Source organism: Trachemys scripta, chromosome 7, assembly GCF_013100865.1.
Source record: "Trachemys scripta elegans isolate TJP31775 chromosome 7, CAS_Tse_1.0, whole genome shotgun sequence".
NCBI lineage: Eukaryota > Metazoa > Chordata > Testudines > Emydidae > Trachemys > Trachemys scripta.
The window spans coordinates 79,057,135-79,071,608 of NC_048304.1; the positions used below are offsets into that span (position 1 = coordinate 79,057,135).

Consider the following 14,474-nt stretch of genomic DNA (forward strand, 5'->3'; position numbering starts at 1 on the left):
AAGAGAAAGGACGTCCCGTGCACTCAAACAGCTTTAGAGCTTTTCTTTACGGTGGAACCTTTGCTGTGCTGTGTAGTACGTGTCCTGATCTGCACCCCCAGCCCAGCCGTGTTCTGATTGCAACAGCAGGGGACACAGGTGGCCGCATTCCTTGCTAAGCGCTTGCATTTCTAGGACGTCTAGCTCTTTCAGCGCTTCGCTGCCTGGTGCCTTTTAGGCCCTCGAGGACTATGAGCTCAATGGCCCTCTTCCTGCAGCAGAAAACGCACCGGCCCAGTCCCCTGGGAGATGTAGTTTTCTCTTCCACCCTGAAAGCCTCCTTACACGGCAGTGCCTATGCCTGCGAACGCGGCAGCTCAGCAGAGCCAGGCAGTTCCCAGCCTACAGCCCCCCAGCGCTAGCCACGCGTTGCCCATCCGGCAGGCACAAGACTGGGCACTGGGCAGAGCCTACTGGGTGGGGTGGGGAAGACTACAAGCCCCATGATGCAAGAGGCCGTGCGCGCCGGCGCAGACGGGCGCGCCCTGGAGTAGGGGTGGGGAGCGCGGCGGAGAGCAGCGCCCGGGCGGGCACTGCCGAGTGCGTTAACCTAGGAGCGACCATGCCCCGGGACAACATGGCCTCCCTGATCCAGCGGGTGGCCAAACAGGCTCGCATCACCTTCCGGAGCCCGGCGCCGGGGCCGAGCTTCGGTGAGAACCTGCACCGGCTGCAGCAGCTGCTGAACGAGGTGCGGGCCGAGGACCTGCACCTCGTCCCGCGGGGCCCGGCGGCCGTGCCGGGGGCGGGCTGCTCGCGGGCCGGGGCCGGGGCCGGGGTCGGGGCGGTGCCGCCGGTGAGCTACATGCACATCTGCGAGACGGAGAGCTTCAGCATGGGCGTGTTCCTGCTGCGGAGTGGGGCCTGCATCCCGCTGCACGACCACCCGGGCATGAACGGCATGCTCAAGGTGCTCTACGGCAGCCTGCGCATCGCCTGCCTGGACCCGCTGCCCCCCGCCGCGCCGCCCGGCGCCCGCCGTCGCGCCCTGCTCCGCTCGCGCCAGCTCTGCACGCCGGCCTCGCCGCCCTGCCTGCTCTCGCCGCACACCGACAACCTGCACCAGATCGACGCCGTGGACGGGCCGGCCGCCTTCCTCGACATCCTGGCGCCCCCCTACGACCCTGAGAACGGCCGGGACTGCCACTACTACCGCCTGCTAGAGGCGTCCGCCGGCCCCGCTGCCGATCCCCACGCCCTGCCCCGGGAGGTGTGGCTGGTGGAGACCCCGCAGGCGGCCGATTTCTGGTGTGGCGGAGAGCCCTACCCCGGGCCCAAGGTCTCCCCTTGAAGCCGGCGCGGCCCCTCTCACGGTGAGGCTGCGCCAGAGCCCTCTGAGGACGGACCGCTCCCCCCTCCCTCGACTACTTCTTCCCCGGCATGGATCGTGTGGGGCCCGCTGGAATAGGGGGCCCCTCCTCCTCCTCCAGCAGGAGGTCGAAGAGCCGACAGCAGCGGGACGGGAGGATCTGGCTTGTGCCGTGGCTCACTCGAGATGTCGCAGCGGCTGCACTCGCTGTACAAAAGCCATAGCCACGATTCCCCTCCCAGCCGCCTTTGAAGTAATGCTAGTCACTACAGCAGGCCTATCTCCTAGTCCGGGGGTGCGGAAAGCCACTCCCCAGCCTCCCTGGGGCAGTTGGATGCGTTGGGAGAGTATATGTGTGCATGTGTTGGGCTATCATTTTCTCAGTTCAACTCATCAGTTCCAACAATGAAGCATCCAGCTGCTGGGGCTATGGGCTGCGCTTTTCTAGGGTACTGCTTCTCTACCAATGGATAATTGCAGTAGAAACAACTTTTTATGCACAGACCATGCTCCAGAGGAGCTGATTGCCACTAAACTAAGGGTGAACAAATCTTGTGTGTTTCTGCCAATGGCCTACACAGGAGAGCAGTTTCTGGGGCAGATTAATGGTACCATTTCCCTGTCCAAATCATCAGAAAGACACCAGCCAATTAACTCACACAGGAAACCCAAATCATAACCCTGGGTGATTTGGTGTGCTTGATCAAGGCAGTTATACAAACTTAGCTGCTTAATGGTGACTGAGCATCTCCTACTCCTGACTAATGAGAATAGCAATATCTAGCCAGAACTACCGCTGTTAATGACATAGACTGTATTTGCAGGAAAGCTACAAAACTAAAACCTCTTTGTGCTTACTGTCAAGCTTTTTGAGTGGAGGGCACTAAACGACCCAGTGGATTTTTTTCTCCTTTTGACTGATATGAAGACTTGCAACAGTAGTACTGTTTAAACTTCCACACAACAGAATGTTAAAGTAAATATCAGTATTTTGTCTAACCACTTAAGAAACCCCTCTTTCATCCCCCCTCCTTCCTAAAGTTAAGAGAATAAATGCAATAAGAAACTTCACTCTTCTATAAGGCATGTTTGTAAGTGATCTGAAAACTCAAAGGTGGTATTTCCAGCCTGTCTAGTCCCACTGACAGTGACTCCTCAAATGCAGCTTCCCTACTTTGTGGGTAGGAATAGAGTTTATCCCCACAACCCAAGGTAATAAACAAATGGGGAATCTTCTGTGTTTGTTGGGGACTGTCTCTGAAATGAGAATCAAGAAGATCTATATGGAACTAGCAAGACACTGAAAACTCTTGGGCCAGGAAATGCTCCTAGAATTAACACTAGCCATTTCTAAGGTTACAGTTAATTATAAATTAAGGTTTGTCACATTTTAAAGGGACATTGTCAGATAAACTACTTTAAACATTCCTTAAGTTACATAAAACATAAGATTAAAACTGAAAACTTGTAAAATTCTTTGCTATTTATGTTTGTACATTTCTTTGATTAATGAAAATAGAACCGCTTCTAATCAATTTCACTTTAAAGCGCTCATGCAGCCCTGTGTTGGGTGGAAACACTACACAGAATTTGTTGTTTTTTTAAACTTCATTGCTTTTTAAATGTTTTGTGGGAATTCTTCTAGTGGTCTTAGAGCTGTATATAAACACAATCCTTTAAATTTGGGACCAGATTTGACCTGAGGACATCCTTTGAAAGTGAGGCCTACATTTTGATACATAACAGAACATTACAGGCTTTATAAGCCTTGTGTTTTCTCTCTTTATAAAAATTGCTTTTTCATAAGGCTTTTCATAAACATAGTGTAAAGAAAACAGTGAATTTTGCTTTGCTATGGTGTAAGCAGTTTTGAGATTTAGTTTGCCTATGATAGAGAGTATGATCTTTCTAACAATGGAGATACTTTTTCTATTATTGAAATATTCTGTTTATACTACAGGGAAAGATTTTATGTGCCTGCATATCTTAATACATACTTTCTACCAGAGACCCAAACTTGGGTAGCCTTGACTTTCCTAGTCTCATAGTAATGACTTGAACAGAAAAAATATTGACTTAACCCCTTCATAATTGATATACGAACTTGTTCTGGAAGTTTTCCCTTCACTAATTTTTTTTTTTTTTTTGCTTTGTGCATTTTAAAAGCAGGTTTGTTTTTCCTGTATAGTTGCTTATGTATGAGTTTTAAAATAATCCTTTTGTGGCTCTGTATTTAACAATACTTCAAGGAGCTTGTTCTTGCCTGCAAAAGATTGGATATGAAATGCACGGGAACACACACTACATTTTCAAATCTGTTTTCTGAAAAATGGAAGATGTTGTTTCATGCAGTTTTCATTTATTTTTTGGCACTTCAAAGTGCCTGATTTCTACAGCTGCCATACTTGCTTCTCCTGGAATTCCATTGCAGCTCAGCTTTAAATAATAAATATGCAGTGAGATCACATGTTCTCTTATATTTAGTGGTAATGCAGTTCTTCAGTATATTGTAATATGAGTCTCATTCTCTGTTCTGTAACACTAATGAAGACCTTTTTTTCAGAATTCCTTATGGAAAACAGCATGTAGGGTGCAAGCAGCTCTACTGGAAATACAAACTGCTCCAAAGAGAATTTTTATCTAACCTGTTTTAGTCTCTCTTGTCTTTCTGCTCTCTCTTTTTGCTGTCAGTTTTACACCATATGTAAAAACTAGTCATGATGTTTAATGGGATGTGACTTTAATGCCTTACCTTGCATGATGATCTGGCAACAATCACAGCAGAAGCTTTATTAAAGTGGAGCTAAAAGGACCAGTATTAAAACAAGTCCTAGTGCCAGGAAGAAACAAACAACTAAGATGCATTAAAGAAAAGGCTTTTTGTGTAACAGGTTTTGCAACCTTCATATACTTAGTAATTAGAATTTACTTCAAATGCTCTTACTAACTTTAAACAGAAGGTTCAAGTCTGTATTGCTGTTCTTTCTCACTGCAGCGTGGGTATTGTTTTCATAACTGCAAAATTACTGCTGTTGATGATGAACTATAGAATAAATACAGGATATATCACAGTTGGCCTCTGATTATTTTCCCTTGCAAATGTAAAAGTCTTATGAACCCAGCTGGGTGAAAATAATATATATTTTTTCTTTTACAGTCACAAAGGTCTGTTGTGAATTATTTTTAAATTAATTCATGTATAGTTTATACATCAGAATGAGTCTTTCCTGTTATGTCAGTGAAAATGCCAGGGCACTGTGACATTAATCTAGCTGTATCTATGGCTTCCTTTCATAAACTTTCTACGCTCCCCATCTAGTCAAAGTGCTGTCTAGTCTCAATATTTTGACATTTGAGGACAGGTGTAAATCTGAGTCAAAGGCATGGACTTAAGAATGTAGTGTCAGCTGTTTTAAAGTTTCTGTTGTAGCCACATTGATCATCTGTAGTTTTTCTTAAATCAACCTATTTATTATGCATCCTTTTTCTGTCAGGTTTATGCCTCTTTTCTCCTTTAAGTAGGAATGTAATCTTTTAACATGTTAAATTGTTCTGACTCAAGAGTATATAATGCACTAATACAACTGCAGTTAGATCTGTGGTATATTTTGGACAAACTAGCCATTGCAGAACTGCAGTCATAGTAGGAAAGCTGCCCTGCCCTGCCCATGAATCAGTGGGGCTTTGGAACTTTAGCACATCGAAAGAACCAGATCACTGACTATCTGTAATACAGTGAGCTACTGATGCTAAACAAGAAAGCTTTGTTTCCCACAGGGTGGCATTCAACATCCATACAGGTCTTGGAGCTCCTATGTTAAATCAGTCATTAAACATTCAACTGTGTCTTTTGGAAACCACCTCTATATGGTATGAGATAGCAATGCTGGAGTATACTGAAAGCCATGGTGCAATGAAAAATTAATTCCCTCGAGTACCTATGATCTGGTACCTATTAATGCTGGCAGCTATGTTTTCTCACAGCTGTGTAGTTGTTGTTGGCTATTAGCAAATAGAGACCTGATTGTAATTAGTCAAAGCTGAACAAAATCAAACTTATTTCTTGTTCAGTTTCAAGTCACCCACAATAAAAAGGTCCTGGTCTTTCAGGTGCGTGGTGTGAGCTGCTAAGGAAAAGATCAATCTCAGGAAAAAAGGAAACAGCTTTCAATGTTCAACTCTGTTCTAGTGGAGATTGTCAGCCTTTTTACTCTGGGATGCATTGAGCAGTTTACAGTGCCAAAAAGCTGCACTGAGCTGAAAGTTGCATACAGCTGTCTTGTGGTAGAGTCCTTTAAGGAAGGTTTTTAAAAAAAACAATTATATCTATTCTGTTACCCACCCACCCCCTGAATTATTGGAGTGTAAAGCAATTAGTGGTCCTGTTTCTTCCCACCCACGCTTTAAACTCTTAATATACTTCAGGCAAATAAGTGAAGTTTGGAAATGGCAGAGAACACATCATAGCTATGCCTACCAATCATGTTAACTTTTGCAGAACTACTGCAGCTTTTACAAATCTACATCAGAAAATACATAGCAGCAAAACATTTCATATAAAGACAGGCTTTGTGTATTATGCATGTTACTCTAGTTTCTTGGTCACCTGAACCCAGTGCAGGTAGCGTACCCAGTTCAGTACTTCCCACTGTGGCTAACTCCCCTATAAAATTAATGAGGGGTTTGCCAGTGTAAAGAGCTGAATTAGGACCTCATAGTGTATGCCAAAGGAGCTCTGTTCTAACTAAGTATCTACCTAGCCTATGGAGGTATTCACACAGAACCTTGGCTTAGGGAAATTAAAGATGGCTAAAGTAAATGAGACGTGGATAGTCAGCATCTCTTAAGATCAGCCTCAACAATCATATAGTATAACATAGCATATCTGAATAATGAAAGAAGAAAAACTACATAGTAGCTTTAAATGTTATGTGATTTTCCTTCTGTAAAGGTCCACATCAAGATTTTCGCTATCATACACATACAGCTAAGATTTACTTTCAGGAGCAGTTTGCTGCCTCTGACAGTAAAAGGCTCAATTCTGATTGAACAATATCAGCTTGTTTTGAAATTTGAGTCACCTGATTTAATTAAAATAAGTACTAGACATGTTTTCAGGTAATCTAAAGAAAGCACATACACACTTGTCTATAATATACTATCAGCTATTTCACAAGAAGGGGTGTACACAGTGAATGTGCAAACAATCTGTACAGCATGAAAGCATGCCAGATTTTCTGTACAATTGACAAAGTAATTCCTGAACCCAGGAAGAAACTCCAGTAGTGAGTGAGATATATTCACAGACAGGTCAGGTGAGCAATGTTGTTGCTACAGCTGGTAAAGCTTTTACCTTTAACTTCTGTTTTTAGGCTTGTTGGGTATATGAAGTTGTGTGAGTCTTTGGCAATTATTTGAGTAAATATTGGGGAGAGCCATCACATTTCATTGATTCTGTAGCCACAATCTACGCAGCAGTATGGCAAGAGAATTTAGGGAACACTTAGGTGACCATTGGATAGGGACTTGCAGGTTGGCTGTGTTTGGTGAACATAGCCCACAGATGGACTGCCAGTGACGGGTGCCACAAACCCATCGAAACAGGTGATCTCTAAGCCATCACTGTCTATAAGCTCTGCCCTGGTGCAATTCCACTTTCAATGGCGTTATACCCAGGGTGAACTTGGCAAGTGTTTAACAGTTGTACTTTACAGCTAATCTTTGCAGGCCTGTCATAGCGGCTAATATCAGAGCACTTTGTTCTAAACAAATGCTACTCAATTGCGGCACTTGTTTGTGGAAACTGAAAGCTCTTTGCACCGTGACCGCTCTTGAGCACTTTCCACAAAGCCGCACACATCTTGACTCGTATCTCAGCTCTGAGACTAGCTTTCTCCGAGTGGGCACTAAGATGATGGTATTTATTTTCCAGAGCCCACTTTGGGAGTTTTAATTAGCCTGCTTTAAATCACGGAACAATAATGAGTCAAAATACAGTTCACCGGTTTAGATTAGCATTTCTATTTATTCCTAGGGGAAGTCCCCACCGCTCTACCAGTTGCTTGTTTGTACACTGGGGACGGGGGAGTGTTTGCATTTCCGTAGGGGGTAGTTTGCACAGTGCAAAAAAAAAAAAGGGGGGGGACTACTGGCGAGTCTCCCCAATCGGAAATAGCGTCTATTATTTGAACCGACTCCAGGAAACTCACAATCAGTACAAAGTGTACGTACCCAAACCATACGTCCCGTGCTCTTTTGGAAACGGAAGGCTACAGACAGGGTGAAATCCTGGCTTAATTGAAATCATTGGGTGGGGAAGAGGGGTGTCATGAGCTTCAATTGGGCCAGTATTTCACTCAAAATCTAAAAGACGGATGAGTGATTGATGTATTTTACAGTAGAACTGTACTGTGAATCACCTAAAATAAATGTTATAAACCTATTGGAAGTGACTAACCAGTGCCTTGGTCTGTATAAACCTAAAGAAACAGTTTTCAACTTAGCATCGTTAAGATATTTGTCTCCTTTTATAAACGAGTTAAGCACCGAACCTATTGTTGAAAAAGTATTTATTTACAGAATACTCAAAGAAACCATCTCTCCTTTGAGTTCTGGTTAGTGGTTGTGTATTATTAGACTATACCATTCCTATTTCAGCTATTGTTCCGAGCGGACAATTGATGTGCCAACTCTAGCAAGATTATTTACATCCTCATCTGAAATCTGACTACAAATGTAACACTTTTAAGTCACAAAAACAGTGCATACAAAAATATAGTTTCTAAAAAATACAAATATTAATGTGCAGAAATGTACAGCCATACTAAGATCAGGGACTGAACACGTTTCTGTCGTAATTAATAAGGCAACCCATTTACATGCAGACACTGAAACACTGTCTACATCACACAAGGCACCAAGGACACTTCAACACGTTTGCATGCATCCTAACAGCAGAGAATATACGTACATCCCACCTTCAATAAATTAACTTCTCTGACGCTCATTTTGATAGATCACATAAATGCTTTGCCTCCCCCCTTCCCCAAAGGCTGAGAACTCAACAGTGCACATCAAAAAATACACAAAATCGGAGTGAATATACGCTGAAAAATAGCCATTTAAAACTCTGGAAACCACCTGTCCCTTGTCCCGTCCCATCAGATTGCACTTCTGTGCTCCAAGTTAGTTGCACTGATATTGCTGAAAGGATTTACATTTACACGCAACCACTTGGATTCCTAGTCAAGGGCCCCAGAGCGTGTGCCCGTCCCCGCTTCCTCCTCACGGCACATCAGCCCCAAGGCAGTGAATGAAGCTATAAAGTGCACAGCGGTTCAGCCCGCCGCCAGCCGAGCATACACGGTCCCCCCCGTGCTGGCCAGGCCGCGCTCTGCAGAGTCAGTCCCCAGCCCCTCTCCGGCGGCCGGGGCGGGAGGTGTGAGGGCGGGCCGGGCCTGGCCGGGCAGCGCTCGGCGCTACGCCGTGGCGCCCGGGGAGCAGGCGATAGTGCGCGCGCAGGGGGGCTGCCTCAGGGCGTCCTGGTCCTGGAGGCGCAGGCAGCCAGGCTCCCCGAGCCGACGGCGCTGCTGCTGCACACGGCACCTGGCGGGGGCGCGGCCGGGGCGCTGGTCCCGCTGGAGGAGGAGGGGGCGGCGGCGCCCTTCCTCTCCTTCTGGCGCAGGTGGATCTTGGTGTGGCGCTTTCTCTCGTCGCTGCGGGCGAACTTCCGGCCGCAGAAGTCGCAGGCGAAGGGCTTCTCGCCCGTGTGCGTGCGGATGTGGGTGGTGAGGTGGTCGCTGCGGCTGAAGTTGCGCATGCAGATGCGGCACTGGAAGGGCTTGTGGCCGGTGTGGATGCGGATGTGCCGCGTTAGCTCGTCCGAGCGGGAGAAGCGGCGGTCGCAGCCCTCTGCCGGGCACGGGTAGGGCCGCTCGTGCACCGGCGTCTTGCTGGGCCGGTTCGGGTACTTGCGGGGCCGCAGGATGGGCCGCAGGGGCAAGTTGTGCGGGCTGTAGGCGCTGGCGGGCAGCCGGCCGCCTTCCCCGCTTCCCCCTGCTGCTCCGGCCCCCGGCCCGCCCAGGGTGAAGTTGCGGATGGTGGAGAGCGGCGTGAGCGGCGGCGGGACCCTGAGGGAGTCCAGGGGGCACGGGAAGGGCTTGCGCTCGGGCGGGGCGTGCAGCTCCCGCTGGCACTGAGCGGGCGGGAAGAAACCCGGGTAATCCGGGATCATAGAGAAGATCCCGCCGTCCGCGGCCGCTTTGGGGGAAGGGTAGGACGGGGGCGGGTGGTAGGGAAGAGAGCCCCCGGCCGAGGCGGGCAGGAAAGCAGAGGAGGGGTCCTGCTGGTAGAGCTCCCCGCAGCCCGAGTAGGGAGGCGGAGGTGAGTACAGGTGCTCCAGGTCTCCGGGCTGGTTCTGAGCCATGCTGCAGCTCAGAGCGCTGCTGGCCAGCGGGTTGGGGGAGGCAGAAGAGGCTGTGGAGGAAGAAGTGGCCGATGAAGAAGGGGTGCTGACCCCCTGCAGGATCCCAGCGCTCACGATGTTAATGATCCCCTCCGGATAGCAGCCGGCTCCTGGGTACTGAGGGTCGATGGAGAATTTGCCCATGTAGGTAAAAGTCTGATTGCGGGAAGCAGAAACTGCTGGGGCAAAGCTGCTGGCATAAGGCAGATCCAGGGACCTCTTGTCACTCATGTCAATATTGATCATTCCATCTGGGAATTAAAGAGAGGCGATCGGTCAGTGCACGGCCACCCTCCACTCCCAAGGACACCTGGCTGCTTTCAGGACTATGGCTTCACCATGTTCTTCGCCCTTCTAAAAAGCATGTTATCAATACGGCCAAATACTGTCTTGTAGTTCACTTCCAGGTGTCCACCTGCCTATATGGGGCGGGGGTTCTTTCTCCCTCTGGACGCTTTAATTTACAAGGGACATATATTGCACTAATTTCGAGGCTCGCCAGTCCCAACTTTATCTTAGTTTAATGCACACACAAAATGGATTACAGAATGCCTTAGAGTAGCCTGACCACATTGCTGCGGACAACTTGCTGTAGTCCTTTACACTGTTATTTCTCAGCATGCAGACGTTAATCGAGTTAGAAACAAGCACTCAGAGTTATGTATACATTAACACATGTTGCCACTGACCTAATCAGCAAATTCTTTTCTAGTTTTCTTTCTGTTTCGCTTAAATGTGATCAGCAGCGTACAATGGGACCGCAAATCAGACAAGTAAACACCCTGCACATGCACAGCTTAAAAAGTGATGCTTACCTCCTGTCACACTGCTCATCTGGTCAAACGGTCCTCCTAAGTCAGCATTGGGGAAGATTGTGACCGAAGTTGGCAATGTGGTAGCGATGTCATCCACAGGGTAAATGTTTTCGGATAGCTGATGCACAAAACCACTGAGAGTTACTGGAATTTTGTCTACGGTCTTGGCAGTCATCATTTGGTCAATAAACAACCTTGAAAACAACTTTCACTACTTGTAGTGTTAATACTGTAGGGTTATTTGTTTCTTCCACGCTAAAAAAAATCAAGTAAATTTATACTTAAAGTCTGTTACTGCCTCTGTGTTGCTCTGTAAAAGCCCAGTAGTTGCTGTAGTGTTATTGTAACAGTCAGTGTCCCTTGCAGAGCTGTTAATCACTTGCAGCTCTCAGTAGATGGAAAGTGTTGCAGTAAGTATTTATGGGGAGGCCCTGAATGCCCAGGACGTCACTGCCCATATAAGGACTGAGGAACAGGGAAGGGCGAGCCGGGCGGAATCATCACATGGGAGATTAACATGCGGTCTCTCTGTAGTCGGATCCGAGCCCGCTGCAGCTGCTCCTCTCACAGGCAGGCTGATGCTTGGCCGCGGATTTTCGGCAACGGACCGTAACTTTTTATAAATATAGTAATAGATCCAGTGCACGCAAATCGGGAAAGCCTGTGGGAGGTGCTTGTCTCGCTCGCAGAGCACGAAGCACCGAGCGAGGGATATTCCGGTTTCTTAGGCTCTTGCCTAAAAAGGCGAGGATCCGGTCCCTGAGGGCTCCGCCTCTCCATGCCTTTTTAGGAGTCGTTCCGGAAAATTAAACTTCGGAAAGAAAACGAGCGGAGCCGAGACAGTACAGTCAAACCCCTACTCACTTTTTTTATCAGCTTTTAACCGCAAGCGACGAATCAGAAAATAGCTACATTCACGGAATCTGACTTCTTTTTTCTGAATTGCTGGTGGAAAGAGACACTGATAAGAGTGAATGTGGTATTGCTTTTTTGGAAAGTGTGTAATCTATTTATACTGTAGCGAAAACGGAACTTTTTCTTGTTGTTGTTGTGGCTGCCACTGAAGGAGAGTAACAGAATAACAACAAGGCTGAGCTTAATGTAGTTTTGTCCCAGCAGAAAGAGCGGAGGCCTCTTAACCAAATCCTCCAACTATAGATTCCCTGGATTTCCAATTAAGCTGGCTCGTGTCCTAGATAGGGGTGTTCAGTTTCTTTAGGAGATTGACCCAGAGTTGGAGTAGTTATGGTCTTTCTCCGGAATGATCTCCTCCAAACGTCCACTGAAGTAACTGGTTTCTCTTAGATAAGGATGTAACTAGTTGAGAAGCCTTTGCACTGTTATAGATCTGTATACTTCTCTGGTCACTGCAGTTGCGAAATACATGCTACATAAGACACTTTTCTTGCATCTCTTGATGGAAAACCTGGTTTCTATCATATTTTTAGAAATTAGTTATTGTACTGAATTATTTTGTAAATAAAGCTGCCGATGGGGATAACTTTTTCCTTAATGATACATAATCAGTGATCATTTTACAGGGTTACTTCGACCAGTGCAGTTTATTTTCATTAGATATAGAGGATCAAATTCTGCACTGTCTTTCACAGCCTATTAATAGCCATACAGGATGCAAAGTAGCGCAGATTTGGGCCTATGATTTGGATAGGGACCTGATAATGTCCGCTTCCTTAATCTAAACATAAAACAAACTTGATACTGGCAAGTTTGAAAGTAGAACACTCATCTGCAGAGGATTATTGCAGCACTCTTACTCCTAGAGAAAAATATAGCTAGCGGGGACAAAACAAAGGGACTTTTATGGTCCTGAAATGTATGTTCCCAATTATTTTATTTTGCCAAAGAGAAGGTACTAAACTATCTCCCCAACTTATTCTGAAGAGAAAACATTTCTTTCCAATAACGGCATCTCAGAACACAGTTTAAAAGGACGAGCTGGCTTTTTATTGGGAAAACAGAAGAGAACAAGATAGATATTTCAGTTTTCAGCGTGTGGTAACTAGCGTGTAAAACTTGCAACCGCACTGCTGACAGTCTCCACTGGAAAGATCTCCTATTCGTAAAACTTCTTGCTCAAGCGCCACGCTGTGGAAAAGGTGTCAACTGCAGGTTAGACGAACTATCACCCGCCTTGATAGCACTACGGAAAACTAAGCACATCATAAAACCACTTTCTCATAACGTGCATGCACATAGGGCTCCCCAGTTTTCCTGAGAGATTTCATATCAATTCTTTGCTTAGTTCGATTACTTCTTAGATATTATATAATTATTCACGGTAGGGCTTTATTTGGTCCCTAAGTAAATGTTTATATAAAGAGTTATTGAAGAATTGTGGAGTTAATTTTCAAAGGCACAGTGGGAATTTAGGCAGCCAACTCCCATTGACTTTCAGTTGGAGTTGAGCATCTGAAAATGTCCCCTTGGGGTCTTGTAATAGGCATGCAATCCCCTTAACGTTTTGAATAGTATTTGTTAAACGTCTATACCTCTGTACAAGGGAGAGATCTTACCAAGCGCGATCAGCTTCAGGTGATAAGGCATCGTGTCAAGAAAGCATAGCCATCCTGTGCCGGCAGTTGCGGGAGACCCACACACCCAGTAGACACCAAAGGCAAGAGTGAGAATGGAGGCAGATTCCTATTTCCCTCCTTGATGAGCATTTAAAATTATGCAAACACCCCCTAACAATGCTGGGCTCGCATTACTGCAAGGATATGGTGCAAACCCGGACTGGTTGGCTTCCATAGAACCATATTCACAGGGTTCCCCGCCCCCTCCCAAAGACTATTTACATGGGTTTTAGACTACTGCAGCATCTGTTGTGGCTTTTCCTCAACGCAGATCTCTTCGGGATTGCTTATAAAGTCAAGGATCATAGTAAGGGACTAACTTGCAAAATCTTCACTAACCATTTCAGGGTTACATTAGACTGTTTAGCGAGGACGTGACTATACAATAAAATGAAATCTGATCTCCTTTTACCTTCCTTTAATATGTGGGTAGTTCAAAGACAATATATTTCAGCTAACCAGCATGGCAAGCAAGCTGTGGCTGAGACAAGTCTACAAGAACAGGGCATGCCACGGCTAGATGTGTGTTTTAAGAGTCACGAGATTACCATTAGGCATTTCGTCACGCACACTTCCCCTTCCCAGTAAATTAAACAATTCCTAAATGTGCCTCTTTGAACAAACACTGAGTGCCCATGTAAATCCGGCTACACAAGAGCAGCTGCTTCATGATGTTTAATACATTAAAATAACATTGGGAACACGTGTTGCTCATTCCCACTCGAATTGGAGTGCTTTCTGCGGCAGCCAGTGTTCACACACGTGGGTGGACAGGTAGGTGCTTTGATTTTTCTTTTAGTTGTACCTGCATCGTTCTTTCCATAGCCTGAGGGCGGGAGGGGAGATTAGGGTTGGCACTAGACTGTAAAGCAAGCAGGAGCTTTCGGCTTGCTGATGAACTCCCAGCTCCCCCTGCTCCGGAGTTAAGGGACTGGGAGGTGCCCCCTATGGCCGGGGGACCTTGCGGGTGAAATCCTGGCTCCGGCAAAGTCCATGGCAAATCCCTAGTGACTTCAATGAGGTCAGGATTTCACCCTGCCTGGTGTAAAGGTGCCCTGAGCCTGGGGCAGGGAGCTCAGCCTGCGCACTGCCCCTCAGACCGGCATTCTCAGCGGATGCTGCAGCTAGGGGAGTGGTGGGGACGCAGCTCTCCACACTCACCTGCCCCCAAGGACTACTGGGAAAGTTCCCGTAAAACTCGGCTGCTTCAATCCCGCATCTCACCCAAGGGCGGGGGAGCTAGTGCAGCAGCT

The 14,474-nt window shown here is 46.7% G+C and overlaps 2 protein-coding genes across 2 annotated transcripts; one reads left to right on the forward strand and one right to left on the reverse strand.

Annotated features, from left to right (window-relative positions):
• Positions 1–524: 524 nt before the first annotated feature.
• Positions 525–4,504, forward strand: ADO (2-aminoethanethiol dioxygenase). Its single transcript, XM_034776822.1, has one exon. The coding sequence runs from the start codon at positions 602–604 to the stop codon at positions 1,328–1,330; it is 729 nt and encodes a 242-aa protein (XP_034632713.1). The 5' UTR covers positions 525–601; the 3' UTR covers positions 1,331–4,504.
• A 4,257-nt stretch (positions 4,505–8,761) lies between these two features.
• On the reverse strand, positions 8,762–11,117 carry EGR2 (early growth response 2). Its single transcript, XM_034777878.1, has 2 exons — positions 10,628–11,117; positions 8,762–10,063 (listed from the first exon to the last, which is right to left on the reverse strand). The coding sequence occupies exons 1-2, from the start codon at positions 10,803–10,805 to the stop codon at positions 8,880–8,882; spliced, it is 1,362 nt and encodes a 453-aa protein (XP_034633769.1). The 5' UTR covers positions 10,806–11,117; the 3' UTR covers positions 8,762–8,879.
• Positions 11,118–14,474: the final 3,357 nt, after the last annotated feature.

Coding starts and splice junctions, on each gene's coding strand:
- ADO (XM_034776822.1), top strand. CDS start 602: ATGCCCCGGGACAACATGGCCTCCCTGATCCAGCGGGTGGCCAAACAG.
- EGR2 (XM_034777878.1), bottom strand. CDS start 10,805: ATGATGACTGCCAAGACCGTAGACAAAATTCCAGTAACTCTCAGTGGT. Junction 10,064..10,627: donor GATGAGCAGTGTGACAGGAG/GTAAGCATCACT, acceptor TTTAATTCCCAG/ATGGAATGATCAATATTGAC.